Source organism: Myotis brandtii, unplaced genomic scaffold (genome assembly GCF_000412655.1).
Source record: "Myotis brandtii unplaced genomic scaffold, ASM41265v1 scaffold94, whole genome shotgun sequence".
NCBI classification, from domain to species: domain Eukaryota; kingdom Metazoa; phylum Chordata; class Mammalia; order Chiroptera; family Vespertilionidae; genus Myotis; species Myotis brandtii.
Window position 1 is genome coordinate 487,144 of NW_005371876.1, and position 18,842 is coordinate 505,985.

Here is an 18,842-nt window from a genome sequence, read left to right on the forward strand (position 1 = left end):
CTGGTAAAAAAATAAGACATATAAAAGTTAAATAAACTCTAGGGCCAAAGAACCCAGTCAATGGTAAAACCAGAGTTGGGCTCTCCTGATTTCAACACCAATGCCTTTTCTACTCAGCTGCCCACTAACCCATCCATTTCTTTCATATGTTACATTAGGCTCTTACCTCTCCATCTAGTTCATCAAAATTCAACATTTCTTTTCAAGTTTCACTACCTAAGCTCTTACCCAAATCCTGATTACCCTATAGATACACTATTTCAAAAGCAATTTCCTAATGTGTGCTTTCAATTTATTTCAATCCCTCAATTGTTCTATATAGGTCAGCAAGATAGACAAATAGAATATCACCTTTTGCAAAAAAAAAAAATCACAACTGTCTGGAGTTTGGAAATAGTGTACTGTAATGGAAGGAATACAGGCTTGGGATTAAGGCAGACCTAAAAATGATTCTATGCCACTTGAACTATTTAATCTCATCCAAACAATAGAGAATAATATTTATTTTGTAGGATTGTTGAAAAGATTATATTAAATGACTCATGTAACAAGTCTAACCCAGTGGCCAGTACAGAGATAGCACTTAATACACAGTCATTACTTCCTTTTCTCTTTGCCCTACCTCTTTTAAAAATATAGAAAGGCTCCTATTTTCTAGAGAGTAATTGAAAGAATTTTAAGAAGGCTTGGCAGAAATGCTGGGAGGACCCTAACTGCCAAAAGCAAGGGAATTTTCAATAAACTTGAACAGTCACTGGTGACTGAAGGGCTAGGGGAAATGAAGTTACCTTAAACTGATGAGGAACAGCACTTTTTCAGCCACTTTTTACCAACTTTCCCCTCAGTTTCATTTCTTCCTCAAGTCTTTCTTCAGGCCAGTAAGCAAAGTCGGACAACAAAGCAGACATTGTTCCCTACTACTCACGACTGCCTGAACTTGTAAGGGGTTAGGACGAGGTCCTCAGGAATTAGAACTTCACTGCACACCCAGGGAAAGCTCTCACTTTGATCACTGAACTTTGTAATTAGCATGAGTAACTATGACTTTTTTCTTTGTCTCCAGGGATCTCCTGGCACCAGGCTACACGGAAACACATTATAATTCCACAGGAAAGGAGGTCACCTCCAGCCCACAGATCATGGTAAGATGGAGTATCCTAGATTTATTGTTAATTGGGGTACGGCCCACACATCCAAATGCAGTCATTGCCAAACAAGTAGTGAAAGGGAAGCAGCATGTATAGCATCACTGCTTTATTTAATAGTAATTTCTTTCTTTTTTAAATATATTTTTAAAATTGATTGCTAGAGAGAGAGGAAGAGAGAGGGATAAAGAGAGAGAAACATCAATGAGAGAGAAACATCATCGATCAGCTGCCTCCTGCCCACGCCCTTCTGGGGATCCAGCCTGCAACCCTGGCATGTGCCCTGACTGGGGCAGGGCAGGGCGGTCAAACTGAGATCTCCAGGTTCCTGGGTCAATGCTCAACCACTGAGCCACACCAGCCAGGCTAGTAGTAATTTCTTGATTGATCCTCCATCATTTGGAGAGCTTGACAAAAACAGTCATTCCTTTACAAACATGGTAACCCTTTCCAGCCTTCAAGGGCTCCCTATAGGAAAGTGGACAGAAGGAGCTTCTTATTTTCATTAGAAGAGTAGAAAATTACATATGATCACTAAATCATTTAGTCTCTCAAAGTCCAGACTATTTCCTCAATGTTAGAATTATAAAATTATGCAGTAGCACAGGGGTTTACATAGGCCAATATTTCATCTTTCCAAAAGTAGAAAGGTCTACTTGATGGGAGCACAGACACAAGAAAAAGGGTTCGTGTTGGGCATTTTGCTGATAGAGGCAGAGAGTGCTGTACTAATCCAATTAGTCTGGTGAAACTCTTTAGATAAATCAAGAAATAACACATTCATTGGAAAGAACTCATACTTGTTAAAAAAATAATGAGTGGTTGGTTGACTGATTAGTCAAAGAAAGGAATAAATGTCTAATGTTTTAGGAGCTCAGGTTTTAAACATACATCTATGTTTGTTGCTTCCAGGCTGTATTCAACCTGTTTTCCTTTATCTGCAACACAAACATTTACACCAACATTTAGTTAGCAATCTGTAAGCATTTGGGATCATTACCTAAATATTAAAGATTTCAACCATAAGAAACTTAAAAAATGTTTTTACTATCTTTAAGTTGATTGTTATTCAGCATAAAATGACTTTAAAGCATTATAGATCCTATTTCAAAATTTCAATTTTAAATGTAGCAATGGTCTAAAAAACATGCACACTTTCCTTTATAAAATCCCTTTTCTCTTTTCTTTAGGATGACTGTTATTATCAAGGACATATTATTAATGCAAAAATTTCTGAAGCTAGCATCAGCACATGTAGAGGTCTAAGGTAAGACTTCATGAATAGTTTGTATGCATCTTTGATGATTGGGTGTGTATATATGTTTAATAAACCCAAAGAAATGTGGAACATCTGTAATAGTGCCAACAATAATATATCCTATATAATAAAAGCCTAATATGCTAAGTGTCTGGTCGCCCGGTCAACGTTCAACCAATCAAAGCATAATATGCTAATGATATGCTAAGGCCACTCAACTGCTCACTATGATGTTCACTGACCACCAGGGGGCAGATGCTCCAAGCATTAGGTTAGCTTGTGCTGGGGTCCAGCTGATTGGGACTGAGTGAGATGGGCTGGACATGCCCTGGAGCCTTCCTGTGGTCCCTCCTCACTGGCCAACCTCCCGCATCCTCCCCAGCCCCGATCATGCACCAGTGGGGTCCCTTGACCTGGCCTGTGCTCTCTCACAATCCATGACCCCTTGGGGGATGTCAGAGAGCCGGTTTTGGCTTGATCCTGCAGGTCAGGCTGAGGGACCCCACTGGTGCATGAATTCATGCACTGGGCCTCTAAAATATATATATATATAATGTTACTATAGGGAAATATGAATTCTAAGGACTAAAAATTTTTAAATTTGAAAGAAACATGGCCCCTCTTGATAGTAGTTTATAAATTAAAAACCTGAATTGCTTTCTGAGTTGCTTTTCTTTGATTGGTTGCTTGCTTTCAAAATATAGGTTTTGAGTCCCAATTTTAAAGTCAGAGCCTTTAGGAAAGGGGAGCTCCTCTTCACCTTCTCTCTTTACTCGAAAATCTCTAGTTTGTCCTGTCCAGGCTTATCCATTTTTTTCTCTGTACTAAGGACTCCCCATGTATCTGTCAATAATAAGATATCCAGACTTCCCATACCTAGACTTGAATATCTAATTTTTTCTTTCTTATCTCCATATCTCTTCCATATCTGTATATCTTAATGAAATCTTAATGAAGCTAGTGATTTTCTCTAAAATCTGGTATTTATCCAGTGTTTCTTATCACAGTAAATAATCAACCAACTACTTGCCCAGTACAGAAATCTAGGTTCTTGATGACTTATTGCCTTTCAACTACCTATTTTAATCCATTATCAGGCCTTATTGATTATATGTTCTAAATATTTTCTGAGATTATTCACTACATTCTCTCTCTACTGCCACATTATGCAAACGAATGCAATCAATCCCCCAATTTATCTCTCCCGTCACCTCTTACTCTTCTAATTCTATGTATAATAAATCCGTTTGCCCTATTGTATGTTCGTGTGCTTTTCTTCTTAGAAATTATCTGCTATAATTATGTATATTACATATATGTCATATAATTATATATATTTGTGGGTCAAATGTAATTATTTATTCAACATCTATCTTCCTCATTTGAATATAAGCTCTATGAGAGGAGAGACAATGACTCTCTTTACCACCTGCCTCTAGTTCAATGCTTAATGAATAATGGGTGTTCCCTAAATGTGGTCCAATGAATCTTAGCTTGGGGCTTCAGCAGAGAGAATTAAGATGATATTGGCATTATTCATTGATCATCTGCTTTGCATATTATCTCCTTCAATTTTTATAACCATTCTATTGTATGTATTGTTATTCTCATTTTATAGATAGAGAAAATGAAGCTATGTGAGTTTAAGTAATTTCCCCTGGTATTACCACTAATAAGTGATAGGCCCAGAGTTTTAACCCTGATATATTAGACTACAGATCTCTTCCATTTTCAGTACACCTGAGAACAGACAAGGCAAGGGAATTATAAGAACACTGGACCAAAAGTCAGGAAATTTTATTCTAGTGCCAGCTCTGACTTAGGTTAGCTATAGGACATTGCAGAAGTCATTTCTCCCCCATAGGTTCCATTTCCTCATAGAGAGAATAAGTCTAGATAATTTCTAAGGAGATCTTCAGCTGTAATGTTACACTGTGTTCTACTGCCAGGAGCTTAGAATGTTTTGGCAATGGTAACTTTTTGGAGTCTCTAAGTCTATTGCACTCAAATGCAGAAATATTTTTTAAGAAGCCTGGACTCTCATGTTTTTTAGGGGCTACTTCAGTCAGGGAGATGAAAGGTACTTCATTGAACCTTTAAGCTCTGCAAATCAGGATGAACAGGAGCATGCACTCTTCAAGCATGATCCTGATGAAAAGAAGGCTCCCAGCACCTGTGGGATGGATGACATGATATGGGCACATACATCTCGGAAGAATGTGACCCCACCTGCCACCAGTCTGGTCGTATGCATACCTCTATTTTTTATTTGGAATACTCTCATGCACTCTCATGTATTCAGTCCTGTCTGCCCTGGGTTCTAGTCTTAGCAACTGCACATTGCTGAAACTTTACAGTCATTGTTGAAACTAATAGGTTATAGAGACATTAAAACCTTATTGCACATTGATTTATTTAATTTAATAAGTACTATGGATCAACTAGGAGCAGGCAACTTTCACAATACTCTAACATACAGCAACAGTGTAAAGCATTATTATTACTTTGAGGTAAAATATCCTGCTGTCTTCATGAATGAACTCATTCAACAAATCCTTCTTCAAGTATTGCCATAGGTGCTGAGGATGTGGCAGTGAGGAAGGTAAATATAGGATCTGCCCACGGCAGGTTAGAATGTGCTTTCATATATGGAATTCAACTTTCAGTTACAAAAGATCATCTCTTATAAACATTTGGGGAACCCATAAGCAGTGGGCAGAATTGGTCCGAATAGAATCAAATCTCTGTTGGGTTCAATGTGCTGGGTGTTTGCTACCAGCCAGAAGAACCACTCTTACCTGAATGCTGATCTCCTGGTTGAGCTGGTACAGACCTCTTGTCTCTGTCTCAATTCCTTGCTAATCATGTGCAAATAACCATGCTTCCATTCTCTCTCTCTCTCTCTCTCTCTCTCTCTCTCTCTCTCTTTCGTTTCCCTCCTACCTCACCAGTGCTATGCCTTCTCAGTTCCTCTCACTGTCATTCTTCCTCTAAATAACGGAGGCCCTCATAATGCCCATCTGATATGTCTGTGTTTATTTGCCTATTGTGAGCTCCTTCAGTGCACGGACCATGTCTATTTCACTGCTCTATCCCTAGTGCCCAGAGCATTGCTGGTGCACAGTAATTGCTAATGAATTTATTGCTCCCATGGAGGGTGGGAGGTAAGTATTATCATTAGATAATAGCTAAAAGTCTACCTTCAGGACTCTTTTTTGTTAATGGAAACTTATTTACCCGTTAAAAGACAAGCACTTCTAGAAATGCAACATAATAAACTTTGATGGTTTATTATTTAATACAAATAATGTCTGCTACTTTTCAATGGGACAATCACTATGAAATATGTTTTCATTGTTGTTATTTTGTTTTATTGTGGAGAAAAAGGAACAGAAAATAGGGAGGCTTAGAATGTAGGAAAGAGATCCAGCTCTTTCTGGGAAGAAAAGGACAGACTAGGTGTCACGTGGCTTTGGGCATGGCACCATTGGTAAAGAAGCGGGTGTTCACTGGAACAGGAATAAAAGGATACTCAACGACAACAAAAACACAAGGAGGACCCTGAAGTCAAAGTCTGTCTATTTCATAGCAGGACAGTGGGAATGTCCACTGTTCAAAAACCTCTGAACACTTTTAATTCCAGCATTCCTATTTACTAGTTGTGTAATCACTTTGTTTGGTAAAACAAAGGGGTTGGGCTAGCATATCGCTGACATCTCTCCTAGCCCTGACATTCTGAGCCTGTCTATAGATAATTCTGGCTTATTAGTTAGAATTAACATCATAATCTTATCTTCCTTTATCCCCAGACAACAACCAATCTCATAAAAGAAAGAATCTTGCAGAGAAAGATCTTGTCTTAGTAATTTTTCTTGTTATATTGATTGCAGAAATTAAGTGACCATGACCGGAAAGTTTGGGAACAAAAGAAATACATAGAATATTACTTGGTCCTGGATAATGGTGAGGTAACTATGTCAATAAATGCGTCTTTTATAATCCCCTCCTACCTTAACTTATTATGTGAGTATTAGCTCTATGGATTGGTTTTTAAAAATCATGATTATGAGTAATTCTTTTTTACCAATTGTTCTGAACCTATGAAAAATTTGACATATAATTAGACTGATACGATTTCTTCTTTCCAAGAATGGGCACTGGATATGATATGTATGCAATACATTTTTATACTCGAATGTCCTTTCTTTTTATCTTAAGAGCTCCAGACTCAGTTACCAATTAAATTTCTTTGTCATTTTGGCTTCTGTTTACTAGTTAAATCATTGGTAAATTAGAATTTATGCTCATAAGGAAGTGGTAAACATAAAGGACTAATGAATAGGATCTTCTGGGGAAAAAAAGCGCTTTCTTATAATACTCATTGTCTAACTTCTTTTATAAGAATGCATTTTCATATATTGTGTGTTCTAAATCAGAGACACACATGTATGATCTCAAAGGAAAAATTCTGTGCTTTGATAACACAAGTTAATTAGTTCAGACTCTAAAACTTTGACCTCTCTTATTATACCAAATTCATTTACTGTTCATATTTTTTTAAGGAATAATCTATTCCTAGCACTGATTCTGCACAGATTAGGGAATCATGGTATTTAACTGAAATACATTTGTAATAACACCTTAAAGCTTTACACTGAGTTAGTACTTTAGGGGATGAAACATCATCTCTATTCCTAAAATGCTTTAATATGGTTTGAAAAATAAGGAAGCATTTGTTTCTAACTTTTTGTAACTGATCATGGATTATAAACACTGATAAGTAAAATAAACTGAGAATGTCTTTATTTTTAAACCTTCCCATTATGTTTATTCCTATCAATGCCCATTTTTTTTTTCGTCTTGGTTGTCTTTTAGTTTAAAAAGTACAATCAAGATCCAGAGAAAATAAGAAAGAGGGTGTTTGAGATGGCCAATTACGTCAACATGGTATGATATTTATTTTGATGTAATTTTAACTCTTGCTAGGCAGTAACATTGGGTGTTTCTGTGAGTACTCATGAAGCAGGGAAAGAAAGTCAACACTCTTAAGACTAATACTGATGACTGCCTCTTGAAGGGTGACCACAACCTTTGCAACTTAATTAAATATTAATATTACAGGACAGAGACATTTCTCACCTATTTGTCACACTAGTCTCAGCTCCATGAAGGTATACAAGGTGTCTGCATGGTTTTTCTTTTCCCAAAGCCCAGTATAAAAATTCTGACAAACAAGTCTCAAGGGAAAGCCAATCACGGGAAGAAAATAAAACAAGCAAAATAAGGCAAGCTGTGGCACAATAACATCTTTCAATAAATTATATCATTGAATCATCAAACAACACTAAAATATTATCAAACCTAATTTATAGCAAAGAAATCAGATTCTGTGAAGCAAAGTAACTTTTCTAAAATCACAAAATTAGAAAAATGATAGAAATAAAATTTGAACTTAGATTGGTCAGATTTCAAGCCCATTTTGATTACATAATTGCTGATCTGTTCTTTAAACATGATTTTATAATCTAACCTTTTTAAAATATTTAAATATTAATATTTAGTTTATTACTTGAACATATAGTTAGCCTGCGTAGTTGAAAAGGGTTGGTCACTTTGCGGTGACCTACACATCATCTAAGGATAGAAAGAAAATAAAGGTGGATTCAGTGCCCAAGGTCCTATTTTGTCTTCTCACCACAAAGATCATGGTGACTCACTCCTCTTAAGGAAACCCCCAAGTACTGGCCATATTTTTTGAGCATCTACTTTGTGCCAGGTACTTTTTGAGATTACAGAAATAAAGTGAGAAACAAAAATGACAAATATCCTTTGCTTCAGGGGAGTTTACATTTTTAAGGAGACAAATAAATCATATAAAGAGTATGTAGGATGGTGATAATTGCTATAAAGAAAAATAAAGCGAGAGAGAAAGGGAGAGAGAGAGAGAGAGAGAGAGAGAGAGAGGAGAGATTCATCTTAGGTGCTATGTGAAATAGGAGGCCTCTCTAATAAGGTGACAATTGAGTAGAGACTTGAAGGAATTCTCTCTGACCCTAATGGGAGGTGTGCAAAGCAGAGCAAAGGACCTGAGGGCAGAACCTAGATTGTCATGTTTGAGGAACAGTGGAAAGGCCACTGTGGCCAGAATGTAGTAAACCAGCGCAAGGGTGAGAGGAGATGCCATCTGACAGGTAGCAGTGGCCCAAACCTGAAGGCCTGGTGGTTCTGTGTAAGGACGTCATGAGTGAGGAGAACATTGGGAGCCTGAGGTATGACATGGTCAGATGTGGGTTCTTAAAAGATGATCTTGGCCATTGTGTTGAAAATAAAAGGAAGGAAAGCAAGGGCAGAAACAAGATGAGACAGGGGAATTATGCCATAATCCAGGCAAGAGATGATGGTGGTTTGAGAAAAAGCAGTGATTATGGGTCTATTGAGAATAGCTAACAGGGTTATGACGTGTGTGGAGATAAGAATTACAAAAATATAAAAGAGAAGAGTCAGTGACATCAAGGGTTTTGACTTAACGAACAAGGAATGGGGGAAAATGGTAGGGGATGGTGACTCAGAGGACAGATTAGGATTTCCATTTTGAACAAATTAACATTGAGATATCTTTTTGTATAAAGATTTCCAGGTAGAAATGCTGCAAATATAAGATTGGAGTGCTTACGTAAATCTGTAAGATATAAATCTGTAAGTCCCCAGCACATATAGAGAAGGCATGGGTCAGAAAACTGTAGCCTGTGTACCAGATCCATCCTGCTGCCTTTTTACAAAATAAAGTTTTAGTGAAACACAGCCACCCCCATTTGTTTGCACAAGGTCTGTTTTGCTGCTTTCCTGATACAATGCTGGAGGTGGTGAATAGTTTCAACCCAGAGTACACGGCCTCAAAGCTTAAGATATTTTCTATCTAGAGCTTTCTAGAAATAGTTTGCCAAGAAACTGTTGGTGCAGGCTCACCAAGGGTGTGGGCCTAGATAAGTAGAAAATAAACCCAAAGACAGATCATCGAAGTACTTCTCTGAGGAGAGATTAGAGTGGAGGAGACACTGATAGAGACCAAGAAGGAGTAGATAGTGAGGCAGGAGGAAAACCAGGAGAGAGTTGTTCTTCTAGAAGCTACTTGAAACAGAAATCTATAAAAGGAAAAATGATCAAAGATTGTAGATGCTTCTGAGCACTAAGGATTGACCATTGCATTTAACAAAGTAGAGGTTTTTGGTCACCTGGAGATGCAAGTTTCTGTGGAGTACAACAGTAAATAAGGATTAGAGTGAGTCCAGAGACAGCGAGAGAAGTGAAATTAGAGACAGCAAATATGGAAAATTCTCCCCAGAAGTTGCTCTAAAGGGGAACAGAGAAATGGAGCCTAAGTTGGAGGGAGAAGGGTCATAAAGAGAAATTCTCTTTTCATCCTCTAACCCCCATTTTGCCGCTAATGGGAAACAATTCCATAGAAGGAAGATGGAAGAGTTGCTGGAAGAGCTCTTTGATCTGGTCATGAATAAAGGAGTTGTCCTTCAGTTCACAGAGCATTCATCATAAGAAAGGAGAGGCATGGGTTGTTCCAACAGGTGTAGGCCAGGGCGTAGATAGATGGGTGGTAGGAGCTTGTGGAAGCTCTCTCCTGATTGCTTCTAGATGCTTAGTGAGTATGATAAGCAGGGGCATCCATTTAAAGTGAGGATTTAAAAGAAACTGTCAGAATTTCAAAGAAAGAGGAGTGAGTATGAAAAAAATGTGCAGAGAGTGAATGGATTTTGGAAATGCAGCTGGTTTCTGGAGTGTGGGAAAGATCACTTGAGGTCAGTAGTCAGGGCTTCAATGTGGAAGCAGTCAGCATGGTGTGCTTTCCCTGTCGGGGTTCTGAGGCATGATGGGGGGCAGGCAGAGTGGGGAGGGAGCTTCAGCCAGGATTAGAGTTTTGTCAGGTGACTAAAATAAAGCAAGAAAGGAATAAGGAAGTTGAGGGAATAATAGAGAGGATTTTAATCTTGTTAGATTTTTACTTCTCTTTTGGTGACACTTGTATTCCTAAATGTTTTATTATTTTACAAACTACTTTTAATGCGGCAGAATGTTGCCCCATGAGAAAACCTGTCACTGTGGATTTTTTCAGTATATCTCAAAAAGATATAATTGGCATATAGCATTGTGTAAGTTTAAGGTGTTCTATTATATATTGTGGAATTATTACCACCATAGGTTTGCCAACACCTCCATCATGTTACATAATTACCATTTCTTTATTTTGAGGAGAACATTGAACATCTACTCTTTTAGCAATTTCCAAGTATATTATATGATATAGTAATATTAACTTTAATCACCATGCCCTACATTCAATCCCCAGAACTTATTCATCATAAAACTGGCAGTTTTCATCCTTTGACCAACACTATAGTTTTATAAACTATAGCAGCTATTTAAGTTTTTATATTTAGAGTAAGCGTATTGTCTCATAAGCTTAACTTATTTCCAAAGGTTATTCTATGTGCATTGTAGTGTATTTGGTTTATAGTTCAGTTATCAGCATTAGAGGACCACTTATTTCATTGTGACTTCCAGATGTAGGACTTTTCCACATAGCACGTTTCTTTACTATTGTCCAAACCAGCACTGACTCAACCTTGCTAAGTTCTGAAACATGAAGATTCTAAGAATGCTACAAGGCATTTGAGTTAAATGAAGTAATAGTAATGAACCACTAATAGAAAATTATATTTCTTGAGGTTGCAGACAGAAAAAAGATTTGTCTCAAAAGAACCTTTTCTCCAAAAAAAAAAAAAAAGGAATTTACAGACCTGAAATATCTAAGGGTGTTTGTTTTGCCTAAGAATGGGAATATCAGCCTCTGCAAGAAAGAAATGGCAACTTCCATTCACAAATTTGTTTAGAAAGAAAGCTTTTACAGTGGTGTTATAAATAGTTTGAAAATCTAAAGTATATTGAGAATATTAAATGATGATGTCACCATTATAAGTTGATGTTTTGTCATTTTTTTCTCTTTGGACAGGTTTATAAAAAGCTCAATACTCATGTGGCCTTAGTGGGGATAGAAATCTGGAATGATGAGGATAAGATAAAGATCACCCCAAATGCAAGCTTCACCTTGGAAAACTTTTCTAAATGGAGGGGGGATGTCCTCCTTAGAAGAAAGCGTCATGATATTGCTCAGTTAATCACGTATGTATAGATTCCCCCCTTTTTATGTTATGTGGTTTTTAGTATAAAACTTCTCAAAGCCCGGGCAAAGCAAGTGGTATCTCAGGGTATAAGGTAAGGGGACATGGTTTAACATAGAAGGTTAAAAGTTTTAAAAGTATTCATTAGGACCTTATGTTGAATATGCTCTTTTCTCTTTTTTTAAATATATTTTATTGATTTTTTACAGAGAGGAAGGGAGAGAGATAGAGAGTTAGAAACACCAATGAGAGAGAAACATCCATCAGCTGCTTCCTGCACACTCCCTACTGGGGATGTGCCCGCAACCAAGGTACATGCCCTTGACCGGAATCGAACCTGGGACCCTTCAGTCCGCAGGCCGACGCTCTATCCACTGAGCCAAACCGGTTTCGGCTGCTCTTTTCTTTTTTATGAGAAGCTAATGATTTAGTAATGATTCACAAGAAGTTTGTTTGTTTTTATTGGATGGACAGAAAGGAAAGACTGGTTTAGAGGATGGCCAGATGAATTTAGATTTACTATTTAAAAAGAATTGATTAGCTTTAAGCGCTAGTCAGGACACACTTCTAGAATAGAAGATAAATTGAATATTGCATTCTAATTACACACCTCTACCATTCTGCTGAAATGACTAATTTTAAAAAACAGGGAAAATAAATATAAAAGTTGTAAATTATACAAAAAGTGCTGAACATTTGCCTTAAAAGAAATCAAGAAAATTCTGCTGGATAGCTTGCAGCTGTATCAGATAGAAGGAAGCAGCAGGAAATTAGATTTTGTCAGAATTAATATTGTTTGCTGGTTATCTATTACAGCATAACACATCAGCTCACAACCTCTTGACTTAAACTAAGTCTTCTTCACTTATATGGCTGATAATTTGCCTGGTGTGGCTGGAGAAGGGGGGCTGGTTGGTCATCTTTCTGTATATACAGCTTTTTGTGTGGCTAACTTGGACTGCCTCTAACATGGCAGTCTCAGGATTTTGGATATCTTAGTAGGTGACTCACTTTTCCCAGAAGAAGCATTCTAAGGGGCCCAGGAGAGAGCTTTAAGGCTTTGTTTTGACCCAATTTTAGAAATGACATGGTCACATGATTTGTTCTGTTGGTCAAGAGCAAGTCATAGACCTATCCAGATTCATAGGCACTCCAGGATGTGAATACTGCAAAGCTGGTCTTTGGGGTTACCTTTGAAGAACAGCAGCCAGAGTTCCTTCATTTGGGAAGGTCAGCCAGACTCAAGGGCCCACCAAAGGTAAAACATCATTTTTGAAAAATTCATGATTTTTAAAGATCTTAAACTAGTAAGTAGTAAGGGAATCCAATTACCAGACTGGCTCCAGGGCCATGCTTGATTATAGTGTATTCCTGTATGTGAGTAGTAGAATAGAGAGATACAAATTATACATAAGATAACAGGTGCATAAATAAAAAATTGGAAATCAAATGTTGAGTAAGTTTCTTGAATAGGTTAAAATAAACAGATTAAAATATATGATGGAAATAAACAATTGTCTATTTACTTGTAAATAGAAAGTTTACCATTTACCTGACAAATTAACAAAAGATACCTGTATCTCAGTGTAACCAGGTAGAGACCTTAGAGTCTAAATATATTCTATTCACTAAAAATTGGAACCAAACTAGATAACTCCAAGATGGGGAAATATTTTATTTTTTATAAATGAGCTAGTAGTGAGATTGAACCTAAACAAATGTAGATGTAAGTATAAGTAAATTTACAATATAATTTTTAAGAGATCAATATCATTTCAAAATAACAGATATCTGAACACTCCACAGTGAATGCAATTTCCTCATTTTGCATGGCAAAAATTAATATTCTCCATTCTTGATGTTGATAAGTGGGAAGATATAGGTTCTTTTTTAAATGTAACTGCATCTACTAAGTAAATTTATTTTCTTTCTTTTTCAATCCTCACCAGAGGATATTCTTATTAATTTCAGAGAGAGGGGAAAGGAGAGAGAGAGAGAGAGAGAGAGAGAGAGAGAGAGAGAAACATCAATGTGAGAGAGAACATCAAACCCACAACCTAGGTATGTGCCCTGATCTGGAATGGAACCTGTGACCTTCCAGTGTATGGGATGACACTAATGATGCATATATTGCAAATTTCTAGTACAAATGAGGACCAGGATCTTGAACAGATAGCAGAAGAAGAATAACAAAGAAATAAAGTGGAATCATTAAAAACTGAGAAAAATAAATTAGAATTACTAAAGACCAAATACATCATCTCCATAAATAAATGCAAGTGTTTCAAATCCCTCTTCAATAGGACAAATATTTCAATAACAAATAAGGTTCATTAACACAAAATCTTTCAGAATGGACCCAAATTCCAAATCCTACTATACTTAAAACAGTGCTAAAGGAAAATAAAAGTAAATGGTTATAAAAATATAAAGGGTGTCCCAAAATTCACGCAAGAAGTAATTTTGATAGAGAAAACAGGTTTATAATTAAAAATTGTAAATTTTTTATTGATTCATAAAGTATAGGGTTATGTATAGAATAGCATATCTGGTAAATGGATTATTATGTCATGATAGCGAGCACCATTAACTGTTATTGCCTGAGCAGCCGCATTTTCGAAGAAGAATGGTCCGATGATGCCTCCAGCCCAAAATCTGCACCAAACAGTGACACGTTGTGGATGCATTTGTTTCTCAACAATCACTAGGGGATTTTCTGAACCAAAAATGCAACAATTTTGTCGATTAACCAAGCCATCAAGGAATACGCTGTAGAGAGCTTCTCAAAATGTCTGATTCTTGACCACGGTGCCGAATTGATGTCCCTGGACTCTCAGCAACACTCTCATGAACTGCTTTGATATTTTGTGTTGAATGACTTGTTGAAGGACAGCCAGAATGTTTAGGATCACTAATTGAGCCAGTCTCCCTAAATTTTTTAATTAATCTCATCACAGTTGATGAAGTTAAATCACTATTCCGACCATATTTTGCACAAAAATTGCGAACTGTAGCTGCCAAACCTTCATTATTTTTAAAATATTACTCAACAATGAAGAAGCATTGTTTTTTTTGTGTAGCGCTCCATTTTTAATAACCCTGAACTGTCAGCTGTCATGCTATCTTTTTTTTTTTCCATTGGCAACACTTTACGGCACAAATGGCGTAAAATTCAAAACTTGTGTGAATTTTGGGACACCCTTTTATAACAGGAAAATATAAATTAAAACAAAGCATATGTGACAATCTATACTAATAAAAGGGTAATATGTTAATTAGACCAGATGTCTTCCAGATGACCTTCTGGACATCCTTCCCGACAAAGCTGCTCTGGCTGCGAAGGGTCGGAGGGAGAGGGCCGTGACCCAGAAGTCCCGCCTCTGTGTGTGAGCTGCACAGGAAACACTTTTTCTGACCGCTCATTGGCTAAGCTTGCAGTATGCCACTTGCTTGGGTAATAAGAATTCAAGAAGGTGATCTAGGGTTTGTCTATCTCACTCCTGCAGGAAAAAATGGAGGTCTGCTGCTGGAGGGGCTAATAAATATCATATCCTGCCCTAGCCAGTTTGGCTCAGTGGATAAAATCTCAGCCTGCAGACCGCAGGGTCCCAGTTTGATTCTGGTCAAGGGCACATACCTAGGTTGCAGGCTCCTCCCTGGCTGGGGCCCAGGTCAGGGCTCATGCAGGAGGCAACCAATCGATGTGTTCCTCTCACATTGATGTTTCTCTCTGTCTTTCCCTCTCCCACGCTCTCTAAAAATGAATGGAAAAACATCCTCAGGTGAGGAAAGGAAGAAAAAGAAAGAAAGAAAGAAAGAAAGAAAGAAAGAAAGAAAGAAAGAAAGAAAGAAAGAAAGAAAGAAAGGAAGGAAGAAAGAGAGGTTATATTCTATGAAAGAGACATCTTGAAAATGCCTAAAGAAAGTTGTCATTTTTTTCGTAGTGAAGGGACTGGAGTCCATGTTGACAAAAACACCTTGGCGGCTGCAAGGGCTGAGTGCTGGCAGCTGCAGTGGCTGGCAGTGGCAGCAGCAGTGGGGTGATGGGCGTGGTGCCTTCCCCTGATCAGCTAGTTGCCTCCCGCAGATGGAGGCCAGACTGTGGCTTAGCTGTCAGTAGGATATCCCCTGAGGGCTCCCGGACTGTGAGAGGGGGCAGGCTCAGCTGAGGGCTCCCCCCCTCCCCCCGGTGCATGAGACAAAAACACATTTTCTGACAAGGGATGTATTCCACAATGAAAATATAATAATCATGAATGATAGATATAAAATATTAAAAGTGATTACATTCAGGTGCTTAGATTTAGGTGACATGACAACCATTGTATAAGAAAAATGCCTCACCAAATAAAAAAAAATAAGAAAATATTTAAATCATTTATTTATTTACTTTAGAGAGAGATGAAGGGAGAGAGAAACAGAGAAATATCAATTTGTTTTTCTACTTATTTATGTATTAATTGGTTGATTCTTGTATGTGCCCTGCCTGTCTGGAGACTGAACCCACAACCTTAGTATATTGATCAGAAACTCTAACCAACTAAACTACCAGTCCAGGAAAAAAAACGGAAGGACATATTTAGAGTGATGATTCACAATGTGAGTTTCTCTGTTAATCATTTAGAGTTGTGGATGAACTGTCTATAGAAAATAAAGCTTAGTTGTCATATCAATTTCTTTCAGGGCAACAGAACTTTCTGGAACAACTGTGGGTCTTGCTTTCATGTCCACAATGTGCTCTCCTTACCATTCTGTTGGCATCATTAAGGTTTGTTTAAGATAATCAATTGGTCTGTGTTCAAGCCTGTCAAATGCTCTGTTTTGTGAATTTATTGAGAAGATAGTATAGTTTTTTCTCCTTCAGTGTCTTGACATGGCTGATTAACATTGAATTTCAAATGTTGAATGTATCTTGCATATCCAGTATAAACCCAGCACGATCATAATGTTTTATCTTGTTTATGGGGTCATTCCAGGGGAAAAACATTGAAGTTATGAAAATAACTATTTTAAAGGAATACCCTAAATTTGAATAAATCTTAAAGCAGTCTGGACAGTCTTGAAACACACTTCTACTTTTCTTAACCTTTTTGATTTGTTTTTGTCTCCATCCAGGGAGTTGTATCTTACTAGATAGCAAAGTTTAACATATTTATTTCAACAGGATGAAACAATTTGTGAATGGTGGGTATTACCTTCTCATCTTACACGAGTTTTCCTTGCTTGCCAGTCTTGTACTGTGCATTATGAATCTATTTACTTGGTTCTTTGAAACAAAGAAGATAAGGGAATCGGGTTTCTGTGAATTGGTGTTATCAGCAAATTTGTCTCTCCATTGGGAAATTAAAACTAGCAATAATTTTCTAGTGTTTTTAAGTGCACCTCTAATCAGAAATAATCTGGTAATGAAGTTGGCCATTGGTTGGACTTCATGCAATGGGGCAAGTCTGGAATTCATTGAAGTATAGTCTTGGCAGTAATAGAGTTGAAAAAGATATCTATGTGCTAAAGTTTTAGGTTAATCAACACTTTTAAAGCTCCATTAGTTAAACATATCAAAGCCCTCCAATTGAATTAGAAGGTATTAAAAAGCAAGCTGGGGACTGGAGGTAGATTATTTTAAAAACATTTCTGATTCCTTAACATGCTGAATAAATTTTGCTATCTCTCATGGCAGGAAACCACTAATATCTTTCTCATTAAAATATTCCCCTTCACATATGTCTCAGATTTTGCTGCCTATGGATTCCTCTAATAATTTTATGGTTTCCCCCATCTTACGTTTAAGTCATTTATCCATTTTGAGTTTATTTTTGTGTATGGTGTAAGTTGGTGGTCTAGTTTATTTATTTATTTTTTGCATGTATCTGTCCAATTTTTCCAACACCATTTATTGAAGAGATTCTCTTGATTCCATTGTATGCTCTTGCCTCCTTTGTCAAATATTAATTGAGCATAGTGGTTTGGGTCAATTTCTGGGTTCTCTATTCTATTCCATTGGTCTATATGTCTGTTCTTATGCCAACATTGATACAGCTCCTAGGGCAATAGAAACTAAAGAGAAAATAAACAAATGGGACTACATCCCATTTATTTTACATCAAAATAAAAAGCTTCTGCACAGCAAAAGAAACCATCTACAAAACAACAAGAAAGCCCACTGCATGGGAGAACATATTTGCCAATGTTATCTCCAATAGGGTTTAATCTCCAACATTTACAGGGAACTCATACAACTTAACAAAAGGAAGATAAACAATCCAATCAAAAAATGGGCAACGGACCTAAATGGACACTTTTCGAAAGAAGACATAAAGAAGGCCAAGAGACATATGAAAACATGCTCAAATTCACTAATCATCTGAGAGATGCAAATCAAAACAACCATCTCACACCTGTCAGAATGGCTATCATCAACAAATCAACAAATGACAAATGCTAGCGAGGATGTGGAGAAAAAGGAACCTTTGTGCACTGCTGGTGGGAATGCAGACTGGTGCAGCCACTGTGGAAAACAGTATGGAGTTTCCTCAACGAACTAAAAATGGAACTTCCATTTGACCCAGTGATCCCACTTCTAGGAATATATCCCAAGAAACTAGAAACACCAATCAGAAAGGATATATGCACCCCTATGTTCATAGCAGCACAATTTACAATAGTGAAGATTTTAAGTGCCCATCAGCAGATGAGTGAATTAGAAAACCGTGGTACATCCACACAATGGAATACTATGTTGTGGTAAAAAGGAAGGAACTCCAACCATTTGAAACAGCATGGATGGAAGTGGAGAGCATTATGCTAAGTGAAATAAGTCAGTCAGAGAAAGATAAATATCACATGATCTCACTTATTTTCGGATTATAATGAGCAACATGAACTGATGAACAAAAACAGATCCAGAGACAGAGAAGCATTGATCAGATGCTCAAACCTCAGAGGGAAGGTAGGGGAGGGTGGGGGTAAGGGGTAAAAGTCAACCAAAGGGCTTGTATGCATGCATATAAGCATAACCAATGGACATACACACCAGGGGGCTGAGGGCATGAATGGGAGTGGGGTGGGGGGAACTGGGGGGATAAGGACACATACACAGAGTCCAGATTATTATGACCACCTGACGTTTGTAGGCAAATTAGCTATAATTTCGTGCTGAAGTTGCTAGAGGGCCAGACCATTATAAATAGGGAAGCAGGTTGTTTACCATGACAGTAGAAGTGATTTTTTTCTGAAGATATGGGTAAACAA

At 37.4% G+C, this 18,842-nt stretch overlaps 1 protein-coding gene across 1 annotated transcript in view; it reads left to right on the top strand.

Moving 5' to 3' along the window:
* The window catches only part of ADAM28 (ADAM metallopeptidase domain 28), an 87,911-nt gene that overhangs the window by 44,933 nt on the left and 24,136 nt on the right, over positions 1–18,842 (top strand). The window contains exons 5-11 of the mRNA XM_014533083.1: positions 1,064–1,142; positions 2,336–2,412; positions 4,457–4,649; positions 6,294–6,371; positions 7,279–7,350; positions 11,426–11,595; positions 16,278–16,362. Coding sequence (XP_014388569.1) covers positions 1,064–1,142; positions 2,336–2,412; positions 4,457–4,649; positions 6,294–6,371; positions 7,279–7,350; positions 11,426–11,595; positions 16,278–16,362 — 754 coding nt within the window. The remainder of the gene's footprint in view (positions 1–1,063; positions 1,143–2,335; positions 2,413–4,456; positions 4,650–6,293; positions 6,372–7,278; positions 7,351–11,425; positions 11,596–16,277; positions 16,363–18,842) is intronic.